The sequence below is a fragment of the Drosophila suzukii genome, assembly GCF_043229965.1.
Source record: "Drosophila suzukii chromosome 2 unlocalized genomic scaffold, CBGP_Dsuzu_IsoJpt1.0 scf_2c, whole genome shotgun sequence".
In the NCBI taxonomy this organism is placed as follows: domain Eukaryota; kingdom Metazoa; phylum Arthropoda; class Insecta; order Diptera; family Drosophilidae; genus Drosophila; species Drosophila suzukii.
This window is the reverse complement of record NW_027255896.1, coordinates 23784052-23799312: the sequence shown is the minus strand read 5'-3', so window position 1 is coordinate 23799312 and position 15261 is coordinate 23784052. Positions and strand designations below refer to the sequence as shown.

The following is a 15261-nucleotide window of genomic DNA, read 5'->3' as shown; positions in this document are numbered from 1 at the left end:
AAATTGGTGGAAAAATAATGTAAAACAAATTATAGCCTCGGTGTTTTTTGATATATTGTCTTATACTATTGTGAATATTGTTTTTTGTATTTTTTAAAAATTTCGAATTCAATTTAATTATTATAACTGCAAGGGTATACAAACTTGGGCCTACCGCTGGACAGCTGTTTCTGGCGACTCTGAGAAGACAACCAAAGTTTAAACAGCGAATAATATATTTCTGCTGCTAATGTTAGCAGCGCAACAAGACTAACAAGGAAAAACGCTATAGTCGAGTACCTCGACTATCACATTCCCGTTACTCAGCTAAAGGGACCAAGGGGAAATGGAGATATGCAAGGAGCAAAGCGTGATTAAAATGCGCCACCTACCGGCGGTAGACAGATTTAAGCGTTATGGGCGTTAGAGTATAGGTATAGACGGAACCAATACATTTCAGTTTTTTATCTAGCATGAAAATTGTGGGCGTCACAAGTTTGGGCGGCTTGTGGGCGTTAAAGGGGGCGTGGCAAACTTTTGTTTGGGTCAATCAATAGGTATTGATGAGAACCACAGTTAATATTTTTATTCTAGCATCAAAACTGTAGGAGCCACAGTTTTGGGCGGCTTGTGGGCGTTAGAGTGGGCGTGGCACTTCGCTGAAACAAACTTGCGCTGCCTAAGAAGCTCAGGAATCTTAATAGCCTAGCTCTCATAGTTTCCGAGATCTCAGCGTTCATCCGGACGGACAGACAGACGGACAGACGGACATGGCTAGATCGACTCGGCTAGTGATACTGATCAAGAATGTATACACTTCATGGGGTCGGAAACGCTTCCTTCTGCCTGTTACATACTTTCCGACGAATCTAGTATACCCTTTTACTCTACGAGTAACGGGTATAAATATGTTTTTCCCGTTAAGCTCTACGCTGTAGGATACAGTTGTCCGAACCGGCTTGGGATCTTGATCAGCATCACTAGACGAGTTAATCAAACCAAAGATCAAAAAATATTTTAAAAAAACGTAAAAAAAATTAATTTTGTGTTTTTTGACATATTAACTTATACTCTTGGAAATTCGTTCTTCTTCAGAATTTTGAATAATATTTTAAAATATCGGAAAGTTATATTCTATGGCTCCCATAGGAAAAATCGGAAAAATAATTGAACTTTTTGCTTGAAAAATTATAGCTTCCGTGTTTCTTGACATATTATTTTCTTCTCTTGAAGCTATCATGATTTAAATATTTCAGAATGTGAATTAAATTTTTTTTTAAATTTGACGTTTTTATCATAGATGTAGCTGCACTAGGAATGACACTATAGGAATGCCGTCGTTATTTTAGATAAAATTCATTTTCTTTTGCAGATAGTATATTAGTCGGAAGCAGCCGGATCGGAAGCTCCAACAGGAATAATCAAAAAAATATTTGTTAAAAAATTATAACTTTGTTGTTTTTTGACATATTAACTTCAACTCCTGTGAATATTATTCATATTATTATTATTAATATTTCAGAATTCGAATAAAATTTACATCAAATCGGACGATTTCATCATATAGCTATAGGAACGATCGGAAAATTAATTTCAAAATGATACATAGACCGTTTTATTTCGTTTTCGGTAAAAATACACGGAAATAAATTGAAATGAAACATTATCTACAATTTTTATAATTCGTTTAGTTTTCTAAAAATCGGAAAGTTATTTACATCCAGTGCTCCCGCGGGAACGACCTGGAAGGGTTAAGAAACTCTTGTTATACCCTTGCAGAGGATATTATGATTTCAGTCAGAAGTTTGCAACGCAGTGAAGGCTCGGGAAAGGAATCGGGAAACAAAAAGATTTTTACATTATATCTTTGGTGTTTTTTTTTTACATATAACCTCCTACGCTTGGAAATAACATTTTTAATTAGTTCAGAATTTCGAATTTAATTTGATCAAAATCGGACGACTATATCATGTAGCTGCAATAGGAACGATCGGAAAATTGGTGGAAAAATAATGTAAAACAAATTATAGCCTCGGTGTTTTTTGATATATTGTCTTATACTATTGTGAATATTGTTTTTTGTATTTTTTAAAAATTTCGAATTCAATTTAATTATTATAACTGCAAGGGTATACAAACTTGGGCCTACCGCTGGACAGCTGTTTCTGGCGACTCTGAGAAGACAACCAAAGTTTAAACAGCGAATAATATATTTCTGCTGCTAATGTTAGCAGCGCAACAAGACTAACAAGGAAAAACGCTATAGTCGAGTACCTCGACTATCACATTCCCGTTACTCAGCTAAAGGGACCAAGGGGAAATGGAGATATGCAAGGAGCAAAGCGTGATTAAAATGCGCCACCTACCGGCGGTAGACAGATTTAAGCGTTATGGGCGTTAGAGTATAGGTATAGACGGAACCAATACATTTCAGTTTTTTATCTAGCATGAAAATTGTGGGCGTCACAAGTTTGGGCGGCTTGTGGGCGTTAAAGGGGGCGTGGCAAACTTTTGTTTGGGTCAATCAATAGGTATTGATGAGAACCACAGTTAATATTTTTATTCTAGCATCAAAACTGTAGGAGCCACAGTTTTGGGCGGCTTGTGGGCGTTAGAGTGGGCGTGGCACTTCGCTGAAACAAACTTGCGCTGCCTAAGAAGCTCAGGAATCTTAATAGCCTAGCTCTCATAGTTTCCGAGATCTCAGCGTTCATCCGGACGGTCAGACAGACGGACAGACGGACATGGCTAGATCGACTCGGCTAGTGATACTGATCAAGAATGTATACACTTCATGGGGTCGGAAACGCTTCCTTCTGCCTGTTACATACTTTCCGACGAATCTAGTGAACCCTTTTACTCTACGAGTAACGGGTATAAAAAGACATAAAAGGAGAAGCTGGTCGCGTTTTTAAAACCGAGATTTTTCTTTTCCCTAACTTGTAAAACTAAAAGTAGCATTAGGTCAAAGATTGAAAGTATACAACTGAATATGTTGAGAGCGAAACTGAATTGGTTTTACAGCAGCCCACGCGCCAAATTGAAGGCACAGACGGACAGCGATAAACTACGTTTTTGAAATAAACTTTATTTAAATTTTAGCTTCCGAATCAATGTGTATTAAATTTGGCGTTGCGGAGCACGCTTAAAAACTTTTTCCTTTTCTTCTTTCGCTTCTGGCAGTTCTAGGGATGGTTCTTAAACTGATAAATGAGGTCGATATTTCTTATATCGGTACATCGAGAATTATCGAGTGCTTATACATAACATAAGAAATTAAAAATTAAATTAAAATTATAGCGGCAACATTCCCCCTCCTGTAATTGATCCTAGGGGGTCAGTTAGCATCTTCTAAGCCGACGTTTAAGACCGCAATCTTGGTGGCTGGTCGATCGAGGACTCCATGCTTGTCCGTCCTTGGCGGTGATAGTGTTGGTCACGCGGCCCTTAAGCCATAAGTTTCTAGGCAAGTTTTTGTCGACGATAATGGCTACGCTTCCGACTGATATAGGGGGACATCTTTCGAACCATTTTGTCCGTCTAGTAAGTACCGGTGTGAACTCCTTCACCCAGCGTTGCCAAAAGCGATCTCCAAAAAGTTTTACCTCGTTCCAATGACGTCTTAAATTCATCTTCTCTTCCTTAATTGGTTTGTACCCATTCGATGAACCCATTAGCAGGTGGTTTGGAGTCAGCGCGGAGTCGTCCTCGGAGTCCAGGCTGACGAAAGTTAACGGACGTGAGTTTATAATGAACTGTGCTTCCATTAGAGCTAACCTCAGGCTTTCGTCGTTGAATGAGTAATTCGGGCAGATGCTTTTTAGGACTGTTTTGGTTGTGCGGACTAATCTTTCCCAAGCACCGCCCATGTGAGGGGCTCCTGGAGGGTTAAGTTGCCATTTAATACCGTCGAACTTGATTGCAATTTTATCGAAGTCGATCTTGATCAGCTCCTCTCGTAATGCTTTCTCCGTGGCCTTGAAATTAGTGCCATTATCGGAATAAATTTCTCTTGGTGTCCCACGTAGTGCCATGAAATTCGTGAAACACATCACACTCGAGCTTGTATCGAGGCTGTGAGCGATCTCGAAGTGGACTGCACGCAGGGTTAAGCAGGTAAACAGCGCAACCCATCTCTGCTCTTTGCGTCTTCCAACGTTGACTAGGATAGGCCTAAAATAATCAACGCCGGTGCACGTGAATGGTTTTTCGAAACTGGTCAACATAGCTTTTGGAACCGGGGCCATTTGTGAAGGCTGTGGCATTGCGCGACGAATTTTACATAACTGGCAGGCTTTTCTTACGGATTTGTGCAGTACTCTTAGGCGCAGAATATAAAATTTGGATTTTATATCATTTATCACGGTTTCGTGAGCGAGGTGATGATATTTTTCGTGACAGAACCGGACTAATAAAAATGTTACTCGGCTCTCTGGTGGCAATATTATAGCGTCCATAGTATATCCGACTGCGTTCACTCGTCCTTTAGTGCGAAAGATTCCGTTATCGTCCAGATATGAGTTTAATCCAGTCAATCTGCTCTTTGCGCTTATTGGTTTTTTGCTAATCAATGAATGGATTTCATCCGTGAACTCGAGCCTCTGGGCTTCTTTGCATAGTAGGGTCTGCGCTTCTTTGACGTGAAATTCGGTCACTGCTGACGGCATGTCAGTCCTTTGGCATTTAGCGTGAAGTCGCTGGATATATAGAGACATGTTTGCGACGGATCTGTATAGGCGCCGCCAATCGGAAAAACATTCCACGTCGAGTAAGACTTTATTCGCACTACGAGTTGTGAAGACGTGTCTGCGTAGTTCGGTCGTATCGATCTCCGTTGGTCGTGATGGAACTGTTGGCCACTTACTGGGTTCGTTTTCCACAAAGCCACTCCGTACAGTAGGATTGGCTTGACTACCGCTGTGTATATCCAGTTAACTATTCTTGGGGACATGCCCCATCTTAGCCCGATTGCTTTTTTACAGGAGTAAAGTGCAATGGTCGCTTTTTTGGTTCTCTCTTGGTTGTTTAAGCCCCATTTGAGGCGTTTATCTAGTACTAACCCCAAGTACCTGGCGTGATCGCTAAAAGAGAGATTACAATTGTTTAAAATGGGTGGGTTATGCTGTGAAATTTTGTACCTATTTGTAAATAGAACAAGTTCTGTTTTCGAGGGATTTACCGCGAGTCCGTTCGCTATCGTCCATTCCGATAGTATTTTAAGTTTAGCGGTCATAAGATAGCAAAGTGCTTGTGGATATTTTCCATTAAAGATGATGGCGACGTTGTCTGTGTATGCCACGACCTTACAACCATGTGTCCACACAAGGGTTTTTGATGACCTTCGTTTCCCCGTCTGCGACGTTGAGTTTTGATAGGATCCATCGCCATTGATCCACCCGAGTGGTCTCCAGGACTTCGCCGATTCTGTGCATCACGAATTGTTGAAAGTTGCGAGGATCCATTACCAGCCATTGTAGAACGGTTCGTGAATCCGACCAGAAGGTGAGATCGTCGACTCGTAGGTTACGTACGTTGATAATTTTGTTTGCTAAACGTGAGCCCATCACGGCGGCTTGAAGCTCAATGCGCGGAATAGATAGTGGCTTTAGTGGCGCCACTTTGCTTTTCGCGGCTACTAGCATAATGTCCACCTCGTCTTTTTGGGACACTCGCAGGTAGCAAGCAGCAGAATAAGCATGCTCGCTAGCGTCCACGAACGTATGCAGGCCGATTCGGGTTCCAAAAGACATCATTGGGGAGTAGCATCTCGGAATATTAAATGTTGCCACTTGAGGCAGCAACAGCTTCCATTGATTCCAGTCCTCCAACAGTGATTCTGGCAGCTCTTGGTCCCAGCTGATGTTTGATCGCCAGATTTTTAGCAGAAGGATTTTTAATCCGATCGTATGACACGACAGTAGGCCCAAGGGGTCGAAAATCGACATTAGAACCTGAAGGACTTCTCTTTTTGTTGGGACTGCAGGATCGGTAAGGACGTCTTGCTTAAGTCTTGAGAATCTGCAAACAAACTTAAATACGTCTTTATGTGGGTCCCAATACATACCCAAAACCTTTTCTGTAGCGCCGAACTGCACTGGCTCCTGTTTTTTGGCGTCTCCATCGTTCTTAAGATACGAGAGAACTGTACTGGAATTTGACGCCCAGTTTCAAATTTCGAATCCGCCTCTGGAATGGACCTCTCTTACTTGGCTGGATATTTCGATGGCTTTCTGTTCATCACTCATACTGTCGATGAAGTCGTCGACATAGTGCGCACGCTGAATCGCATCCAAGGCTAACGGGAATTGCTGCTGGTGGTGAAAGCGCAAAGAATGCATGTCTTCGTGACGAATGTTGATCCTGTGAAACATTTCGGCGATGTCGCCGCTTACGACGACTGCTCCGACTCTGAAGGCTAGGAGAACGTCGATGAGTGGATTTAAGCAGTCCGGTTCGCTTAACAGAAAGTCGTTGAGGCATACTCCGTTTGTTTTTGCTGCCGCGTCCCAAACCAGCCTTATCTTTCCAGGTTTATTCGGATTTAGGGCTATAAATATGGGTAAGTGCCAAGTGCGAGTTTCTTCTTTCTTCGCCTCCTCGTCAGATAGTTGCTTGACGTATCCTTTGTCAAGAAGATTTTTGATTTGGCCGTCGATTTTTGTAAACAGATCCGGTTCGCTCAGAATTCTGGTTCTCATGCATTGTAGGCGCTTTAGAGCTGTAGTGCGACTCTCGGGAAGTTTTTGAAGATCATTCCGCCAAAGAAGCCCAACTTCGTATTTGCCACATTTGTTTTGGCAAGTCTTCTCTAGGATTTCGACTGCTCTTTTGTCCTCGCTTGAAAGCAGTTTTTTAGGCGAAATTGACTCGAGGTTGAATTGTTCTTTGACTTCATCGTGAAGCTCTCGCCAGTTGCAATCGCAGTGGTGCATAGATACGTGACGGTTTGAGTTTGCTGATCCCTGGATAGGCCACCCTACCATGCACTTTGACGCTATTGGGTCGTTCCATTTGCCTTCGCGGATCCTGCGAGGAACGGCTATTTTCCAATTGTTTGTTCCAATTAATAACATTGGCGGCGTAGAGTAGGTCTCTAATGGCAGGTCCTTTAGATAGCTGTACTTACTGCGCAACTCATCCATATCGACGGTTTGCTTTGGGAGTGCAATATTTTTGACAGTCTAAACGTTGTTGAGCCAGTAACGTTTTTCTGAGCTAACGCCTGAGATTTGGATTGATGCTCGCACGGAAGTATTTTCAAACCGAGTTGTTTCTCCAGTCCATTGTAAACAAATCGGTGAAGGTGTACCTTTTATACCGAGCTTGTCAAAAATTGATGCGTCTATTAGGGTCACAGATGATCCTTCATCCAGGAAGGCGAAAACTTCGATTTTATTGTCATCATAGTGTAGGGTTACGGGTACGATTCGGAAGAACTGGTTTCCTTCTACATCGCCATGGTGTGTGCTTACCTGTCTTTGATTTCCCGTTTCGTTGGCTAAATTGGGAACATTTTCCCAGTGGAGTAGAGGGTGATGCTTTCTTGTACAACCGTTTACTCCGCAATCCTTTGGTCGACAATTGTTTCGATGAAGCTTCAAGCATCGAAAGCAGGCCTTTCCAGCCCTAGCGACTTGCCATCTCTGTTCTACGGCGCTGGATTTAAATTGTTCGCATTGTTTTGGATTAGTCTGTTGCTGGGCTGTAGATACCTGGCTTGAACTGGCTGCGCTTCTATCATGGGTATTCACAGAACTTGTCCTGTGAGAAAACGGTGTCACGACAGTCGACGCCGCCTGCGCTATTTTGTAGAGCCAGTCGCTGAAAGCTTTAATGGGAGGGACCGATTCGTCGCGGGTGTGCATCGCCCAGTTTAGTTTGTGGTTACTTGGAAGTTTGTCTCCTTGACTAACATTGGGTTGTTTAAGTGCGCTGTTAGGCTGCATGCTTCGATCGTTGCGCAAATGTTGCGTACTGCGAGCGCGTACTCTATTATGGATTCCAATTTTTCTTTGGGTGCCGCAAGCTTCCTCACCTTGTCGATCATCCTCTCCAGGATGTGCTCGGGTCTGCCAAAGAACATTTTTAGCGTGCTCATTACTTCCGGAACTAGGCTAGGAAGTAGAAGCTTATCCTACACCATTTCTCGTGCCCTGCCTTTCAAGCACTTTTTTAGACGGAGCATGTTTTCAACATTGGAGAACCCTGCTGCGGAAGTACTGTGCTCGAATGTACTGATAAACATTGGCCACTCCTCAGGATCCCCGCTAAACGAAGGAAGCTCCTTGGGTATAGCTTGTCTTGCGGCGATTTGGGAACTGGACGGTGATGCGGGTGTCGCCTGAAACAGCCCGTCTGTCGATACGTTTAGCGTATTCATTTGCAGTAAAATTGTATACTTCTCCTCGATAAATCTCTGCTCGGATGCTCTTTTTTCTTCCAGCATATCGAGCATTAGCTTGTTTTTGTTCGCGGTAGAATTATCATCGGGAATAATGTGTCCGTCGCTAGTTTTGTCCATATCGATGAGGTCGTCCACTAGCTGCTCGACCTTATTTTGGCTTGGTAAAATGTTGGAGTTGACGAACTGATTTGGAGGCGGTGATCGTAATATCCTTCCAGGTGGGTTTTTGGAGCTACCTCCAGCAAGGCACGGATCGCAATTCCAATCGTTGTTCTCGACGTCGTCGCCGACGCCTGCGCAGTGAAAGTGGTACCAACTTTCACAACTGTCGCATTGGACCCAAATTTCTTCAGTTCCTGTCGCTTTTTTCTTGCATATTCTACACACTTCTTTGCTCATCTCTGTTCACTTTTAAGGCTATGTAAGCTTGGCGTGTGGCAGAATTATAGTTGTGTGCGTATATTCTGGGGTTTTGTTGGTTCCGTTTACATATTACGTCTTTCTCACCTAACGTTCAAGAAAGGGATGCGATCGCTATTTCACAAAATTATGGCTAATTGAAAATACGTCGCTTCGTAATTGTACAGTTAGAACGACAACCACGCGTGCACCAAGTTTTTAAGAATGTTGAGAGCGAAACTGAATTGGTTTTACAGCAGCCCACGCGCCAAATTGAAGGCACAGACGGATAGCGGTAAACTACGTTTTGAAATAAACTTTATTTAAATGTTAGCTTCCGAATCAATGTGTATTATATTTGGCGTTGCGAAGCACGCTTAAAAACATTGTCTTTTTCCTTTTCTTCTTTCGCTTCAGGCAGTTCTAGGGATGGTTCTTAAACTGATAAATGAGGTCGATATTCTTATATCGGTATATCGAGAATTATCGAGTGCTTATACATAACATAAGAAATTAAAAATTGAATTAAAATTATGGCGGCAACAGAAAACAATTGGTGAAGATAGACATCATACAAAGTGTTTGAAAGACCCCCAGAGTAGACATCTGCTCTACTTTGACGATCGGGTGCAAATCGAATAAAGAAAACTAAAACTAACTGTGTCTACTCCTGTTTCCACAATTTAGGTGTCCTAATTGCCCGTACTCCACTTTTCAGGAAATTTTGCGGATTGGCCATCTTTTTATGACAGTACCGGACGGTCGAGAACAGGATATAAACCATATGGCATTAACAGAAACCAACTATTCAGTGGCATGGAACCTTGTGGTAAAACGATACAACAACCCTCGACTGCAGTTAGTGTACAATATAAATGCACGGAATCGAGCCACTGTCCAAGGAGATCGCGGTGGACCTTACGAATTGGTTAAACTTGACAAATGTATGTATCCGTGAATTCTCTTGCCTTCACATTGCCATTGATTCCTGTGATCTATGGTTGGTACATCACTTACGTACAAAGCTGCCTATAAGCACAGCACAGGCCTGGGAGCATTCCCTGGGCCATGTGTTTCTTCACAATCTATTGGTCAGCATCGACTTAATTGAGAGTAGGAAGCCAGTCGCTCCAGTTAGATCTTCACCTACACAATCGACCAACCATCGCCAGACCATCAGGAAATTCCACTGCTAGGGGACAAAGCTTCCACAACACTCTTGAGTCTGGATCCATCAGGAGCTCGCTCTGCGAACAGACTCACGTTCGAAGGAATGCGTCAATTGCCTTAGTTCTTCCCATTCTCTTAGTCAATGCAGCGGCAACCGAAACTGCTCGTAATGTGGACAACGGCACCACACTTTGTTATATTTTCCGAATGCTCAACAAAGTTCCTCATTGACTCCTGGAGTACCACGACAGCATGCTTCAGGCTCTGTTCGGAGCGCAGACGCAGCAGAAAAAGCAACATCCACGCAACTCTTAAGCGCAGTTGCCTCCCATCTGAAGTCAACCAGCCTTCTTGCTACTGCACTGGTTCGAATCGTAAATAACTTTACCGGCACCCCCATCACGGAAAACATCGTTCAAGCGCTCAGACTCAAACGGCATCCTGTGCGATTTGAGATCACGGGAATTGCTAATACGTCCCAGCATCAGTGCAGGCACAGCCCCGACTTCACCATAGTCTCATGCTCAGGATCTCAATTTAATGCCTACGTGTCATCAGCCTTCATCCTTATTCATGCTAGATACAAAATTGTAACTGAAATGTATTGGTCTCGTCTCTCTCATAACGCTTAAGTCTGTCTACCGCCGGTAGGTGGCGCTTTTTAATCTCGCTTTGCTGCTTGCATATCTCACTTTCCCTTTGGTCCCTGACTTAGCTGAGTAACGGGTATCTGATAGTCGAGGTACTCGACTATAGCGTTCTTCCTTTTTTTTTACTACAGTTACGTTTGGCACTGGCTCAGCACCCTTCAAGGAGATTCGAGTCATACATCAGATTGCGTCCGACGAGAGCGAACGCTATCTTCTGGCCGACCAGGTCCTTAAAAGCGAAATCTATGTGGACGATGTTCAAACAGGACATGAGACCATCGACGGAGCTCTAAAAACTCGAAATGATTTCATCGCAGCTCTGTAATCCAGATATCTTAGAAAGCAACCCAACTACAGATCTTTCTAGTAGTAGCATTTTTGAGATAGACAATAAGGACTCCATTAAAACTTTCGCGTTGTGTTGGCATCCAAACAAAGATGGTTTTGGCCTTAATTTTAAGTTTTGTCTCAATCCTATATTCACCAAACGTTCTATACTATCCACAGTAGCATGCTTATTCGATCCGTTGGGATACCTGGCACCAGTGATCTTTGCTGGAAAAATCCTGTTGAAGGATTGTGAGGAGTTGAACAACTCCCCACAAATCTCAGCAACAGCAGCAACAGATGGGCGGCCGCTCACCAGATACACGGCGAGGAGCGGTTGGAGAGGAAGAGACTTTGGAGACCATGAATGGAGAATGAGAGAGTGGAGACTTGGCGGGCAGAGAAAGAGAGCCGTGTGTAAAAGGGGATAAAGGAACTCCACCAGACTTTGGACTCTGCCGTGAACTTTGGACCGGGAGAAGAAGTGCCACATCTCGGCAGCGGAGCGGCACACAGGCGTGCCACATGCATCACGGGAACCAGCGGGACGGCAGCATTGGGCAGAACCTCGGTTGGAAGCTGTGCGTAAGGGACCAGTGGGTCAAACAGGAGTCACAGACTTTGGATACGGAGTGGAGAGACTCAGCGGGCCATGCGCAAAAGGGAAATAACGGTTCCCGGATACCCTATATAAGTCCGCAGAGCGCTGGCAGCTGGATCAGTCGATCACGAGGAGTCAAACCATCAAGATTAGTCAAGATACCAAAGTGAGCAGTCAGTCAACCAAGTAAACTGCAAGGGAGCCACAACAAGGCGAGTCGTCGGAAACAGCGCCGTGGGAAGCCTTGTTCACCCTAGTCTGAGAACGGTGACGCTTCCCTAAGCCCGCAAGGCCGAACTCTCTGCGAGTCCAAGACGCGACAAGCGACCCCGAGGAAGCGCGTCGGAATGCGAGCAGCGGCCGCCACTACGAGCATCCCGAGGCGCAGGAGCCAGCGGTCGTCAAGTCAACGCGTCGACAAGCCCGGACGAGGAACATAAGCAGCCTGTAGAACCAGAGCGAGGAGATACCGAGGACAGCCCAGCCACACACCCGCTGTATTAACAACACGAGAATAAAACCCACTGTTACCATTCGAATCATGTGTTTTCTCACTGATCTACGGGGCAGTCACGTCATATAAATTTGGTGGGACGAACACACAATCTTCTGATTTAGCCGCACGAATCTCGTAGCGAGCAGATCAACAAAATCAGTTCGTTTCAGCATGTTTGGGGTTCTCGTATAGAGCGCAAGGATGAGCCCCCCGCATCATTAGATTGGGACGACCCCGTGCCATATCAACTCGCCGAGCGGTGGCAAGAGATACACATCCCTCGTTGGTTAGGCTTTGATCTAAAGCATGTCTCGACTTTGCAACTACACATGTTTTGTGACGGATCATCCATGGCATATGCAGCATGCGCTTATCAACGAGCTAGTTGTACGGATGTTTCCGTGCAGGTTAATTTATTAGCCGCCGGCAATCGAGTCACACCTGTTAAGCCGATTACAATTCCGGAGCTGTGCTGTTTACACAATTAGCCGAGTGGATTATTATTCAACTTCAAGCATCACATCACACCATATCCGAACACTACACTGCAATGATAGTGCTGTATTGGATCAGCGGAGACGCAAAACGTTGGAAGAGATTTGTGTCGAATAGAATTGGAGCAATTCCTCGCCCTCACAGTGGAAACTTGTGCTTACGCAAGAAAACCCGGCAGATTGTGCTACACGCGGTCTCACCCCATCCAAGCTGAAGCATCAGACGCTTTGGTGGAACGGACCACATTGGCTGCATCACTCAGACGTTTCACCGTTTCTGGACTATCAGGGGCTCATCAGAGTAAAAGACAGACTTAAGAATGCTTGGCAGCTCTCCGTGTCTCAACGCACACCAATAATTCTTCCAAGGGCACAGCACCTGACGGTTTTGGTTATATGGAATGCTCATAGCAACACCTTACATGGCGGTGTGCAACTAACTTAATCTACAATTCATCGAGCTTTCTGGATCGTCAAAGGTTAACAGGCAGTAAAATGGATTCTGCGAAAGTGCGTAACGTGTTTCAAGCACCGCCCGTAACCATCAAGCCAACAGATTTACCAGCGCACCGTGTCAATCCGCCCAAACGGGCGTTCGAAGCGAGTGGAGTTAATTACACTGGTGCGATTGAGATTAAGTCATCCAGATTCAGAGGACACACTTTCTATAAAGCAAACATTGCATCATTTGCTTAGCGAGCAAAGCGATTCATTTGGAAGCGGTCACGGGAATGTCGGCACATCATATTCTGTGGGCCCTGCAGCGCTTTATCGGCCGTAGGGGCTTTTGTCAACATCTATGCAGCGACTGTGGAACCAACTTTATCTCATCTGACAACTGATAACTGATAACTGATAACTGTGTCTACTCCTGTTTCCACAATTTAGGTGTCCTAATTGCCCGTACTGCACTTTTCAGGAAATTTTGCGGATTGGCCATCTTTTTATGACAGTACCGGACGGTCGAGAACAGGATATAAACCATATGGCATTAACAGAAACCAACTATTCAGTGGCATGGAACCTTGTGGTAAAATGATACAACAACCCTCGACTGCAGTTAGTGTACAATATAAATGCACGGAATCGAGCCACTGTCCAAGGAGATCGCGGTGGACCTTACGAATTGGTTAAACTTGACAAATGTATGTATCCGTGAATTCTCTTGCCTTCACATTGCCATTGATTCCTGTGACCTACGGTTGGTACATCACTTACGTACAAAGCTGCCTATAAGCACAGCACAGGCCTGGGAGCATTCCATGGGCCATGTGTTTCTTCACAATCTATTGGTCAGCATCGACTTAATTGAGAGTAGGAAGCCAGTCGCTCCAGTTAGATCTTCACCTACACAATCGACCAACCATCGCCAGACCATCAGGAAATTCCACTGCTAGGGGACACAGCTTCCACAACACTCTTGAGTCTGGATCCATCAGAAGTTCGCTCTGCGAACAGACTCACGTTCGAAGGAATGCGTCAATTGCCTTAGTTCCCATTCTCTTAGTCAATGCAGCGGCAACCGAAACTGCTCGTAATGTGGACAACGGCACCACACTTTGTTATATTTTCCGAATGCTCAACAAAGTTCCTCATTGACTCCTGGAGTACCACGACAGCATGCTTCAGGCTCTGTTCGGAGCGCAGACGCAGCAGAAAAGCAACATCCACGCAACTCTTAAGCGCAGTTGCCTCCCATCTGAAGTCAACCAGCCTTCTTGCTACTGCACTGGTTCGAATCGTAAATAACTTTACCGGCACCCCCATCACGGAAAACATCGTTCAAGCGCTCAGACTCAAACGGCATCCTGTGCGATTTGAGATCACGGGAATTGCTAATACGTCCCAGCATCAGTGCAGGCACAGCCCCGACTTCACCATAGTCTCATGTTCAGGATCTCAATTTAATGCCTACGTGTCATCAGCCTTCATCCTTATTCATGCTAGATACAAAATTGTAACTGAAATGTATTGGTCTCGTCTCTCTCATAACGCTTAAGTCTGTCTACCGCCGGTAGGTGGCGCTTTTTAATCTCGCTTTGCTGCTTGCATATCTCACTTTCCCTTTGGTCCCTGACTTAGCTGAGTAACGGGTATCTGATAGTCGAGGTACTCGACTATAGCGTTCTTCCTTTTTTTTTACTACAGTTACGTTTGGCACTGGCTCAGCACCCTTCAAGGAGATTCGAGTCATACATCAGATTGCGTCCGACGAGAGCGAACGCTATCTTCTGGCCGACCAGGTCCTTAAAAGCGAAATCTATGTGGACGATGTTCAAACAGGACATGAGACCATCGACGGAGCTCTAAAAACTCGAAATGATTTCATCGCAGCTCTGTAATCCAGATATCTTAGAAAGCAACCCAACTACAGATCTTTCTAGTAGTAGCATTTTTGAGATAGACAATAAGGACTCCATTAAAACTTTCGCGTTGTGTTGGCATCCAAACAAAGATGGTTTTGGCCTTAATTTTAAGTTTTGTCTCAATCCTATATTCACCAAACGTTCTATACTATCCACAGTAGCATGCTTATTCGATCCGTTGGGATACCTGGCACCAGTGATCTTTGCTGGAAAAATCCTGTTGAAGGATTGTGAGGAGTTGAATAACTCCTCACAAATCTCAGCAACAGCAGCAACAGATGGGCGGCCGCTCACCAGATACACGGCGAGGAGCGGTTGGAGAGGAAGAGACTTTGGAGACCATGAATGGAGAATGAGAGAGTGGAGACTTGGCGG

The 15261-nt window shown here is 44.5% G+C and overlaps 2 protein-coding genes across 2 annotated transcripts; both read right to left on the bottom strand.

The window, feature by feature from the left end:
- Positions 1 to 3320: 3320 nt before the first annotated feature.
- LOC139354370 (uncharacterized) lies at positions 3321 to 4244 on the bottom strand. Its single transcript, XM_070998593.1, has one exon. It carries the CDS (start codon positions 4242 to 4244, stop codon positions 3321 to 3323), a length of 924 nt encoding a protein of 307 aa, XP_070854694.1.
- Positions 4245 to 5282: 1038 nt separating this feature from the next.
- On the bottom strand, positions 5283 to 8062 carry LOC139354369 (uncharacterized). The gene is made up of 4 exons (XM_070998592.1): positions 8015 to 8062; positions 6186 to 7133; positions 6044 to 6104; positions 5283 to 5956 (listed from the first exon to the last, which is right to left on the bottom strand). The coding sequence occupies exons 1-4, from the start codon at positions 8060 to 8062 to the stop codon at positions 5283 to 5285; spliced, it is 1731 nt and encodes a 576-aa protein (XP_070854693.1).
- Between the last annotated feature and the right edge of the window lie 7199 nt (positions 8063 to 15261).

Excerpts from the sequence above, each read along its gene's own strand:
- LOC139354369 (XM_070998592.1), bottom strand. The coding sequence starts at position 8,062 with ATGTTCTTTGGCAGACCCGAGCACATCCTGGAGAGGATGATCGACAAG. Across the intron at positions 7,134-8,014 it reads TGGAGAGGATGATCGACAAG|CAAACCGTCGATATGGATGA; the intron begins GTGAGGAAGCTT and ends GCACTCCCAAAG. Across the intron at positions 5,957-6,043 it reads CGCTACAGAAAAGGTTTTGG|TCCCAACAAAAAGAGAAGTC; the intron begins GTATGTATTGGG and ends CCGATCCTGCAG.
- LOC139354370 (XM_070998593.1), bottom strand. The coding sequence starts at position 4,244 with ATGCCACAGCCTTCACAAATGGCCCCGGTTCCAAAAGCTATGTTGACC.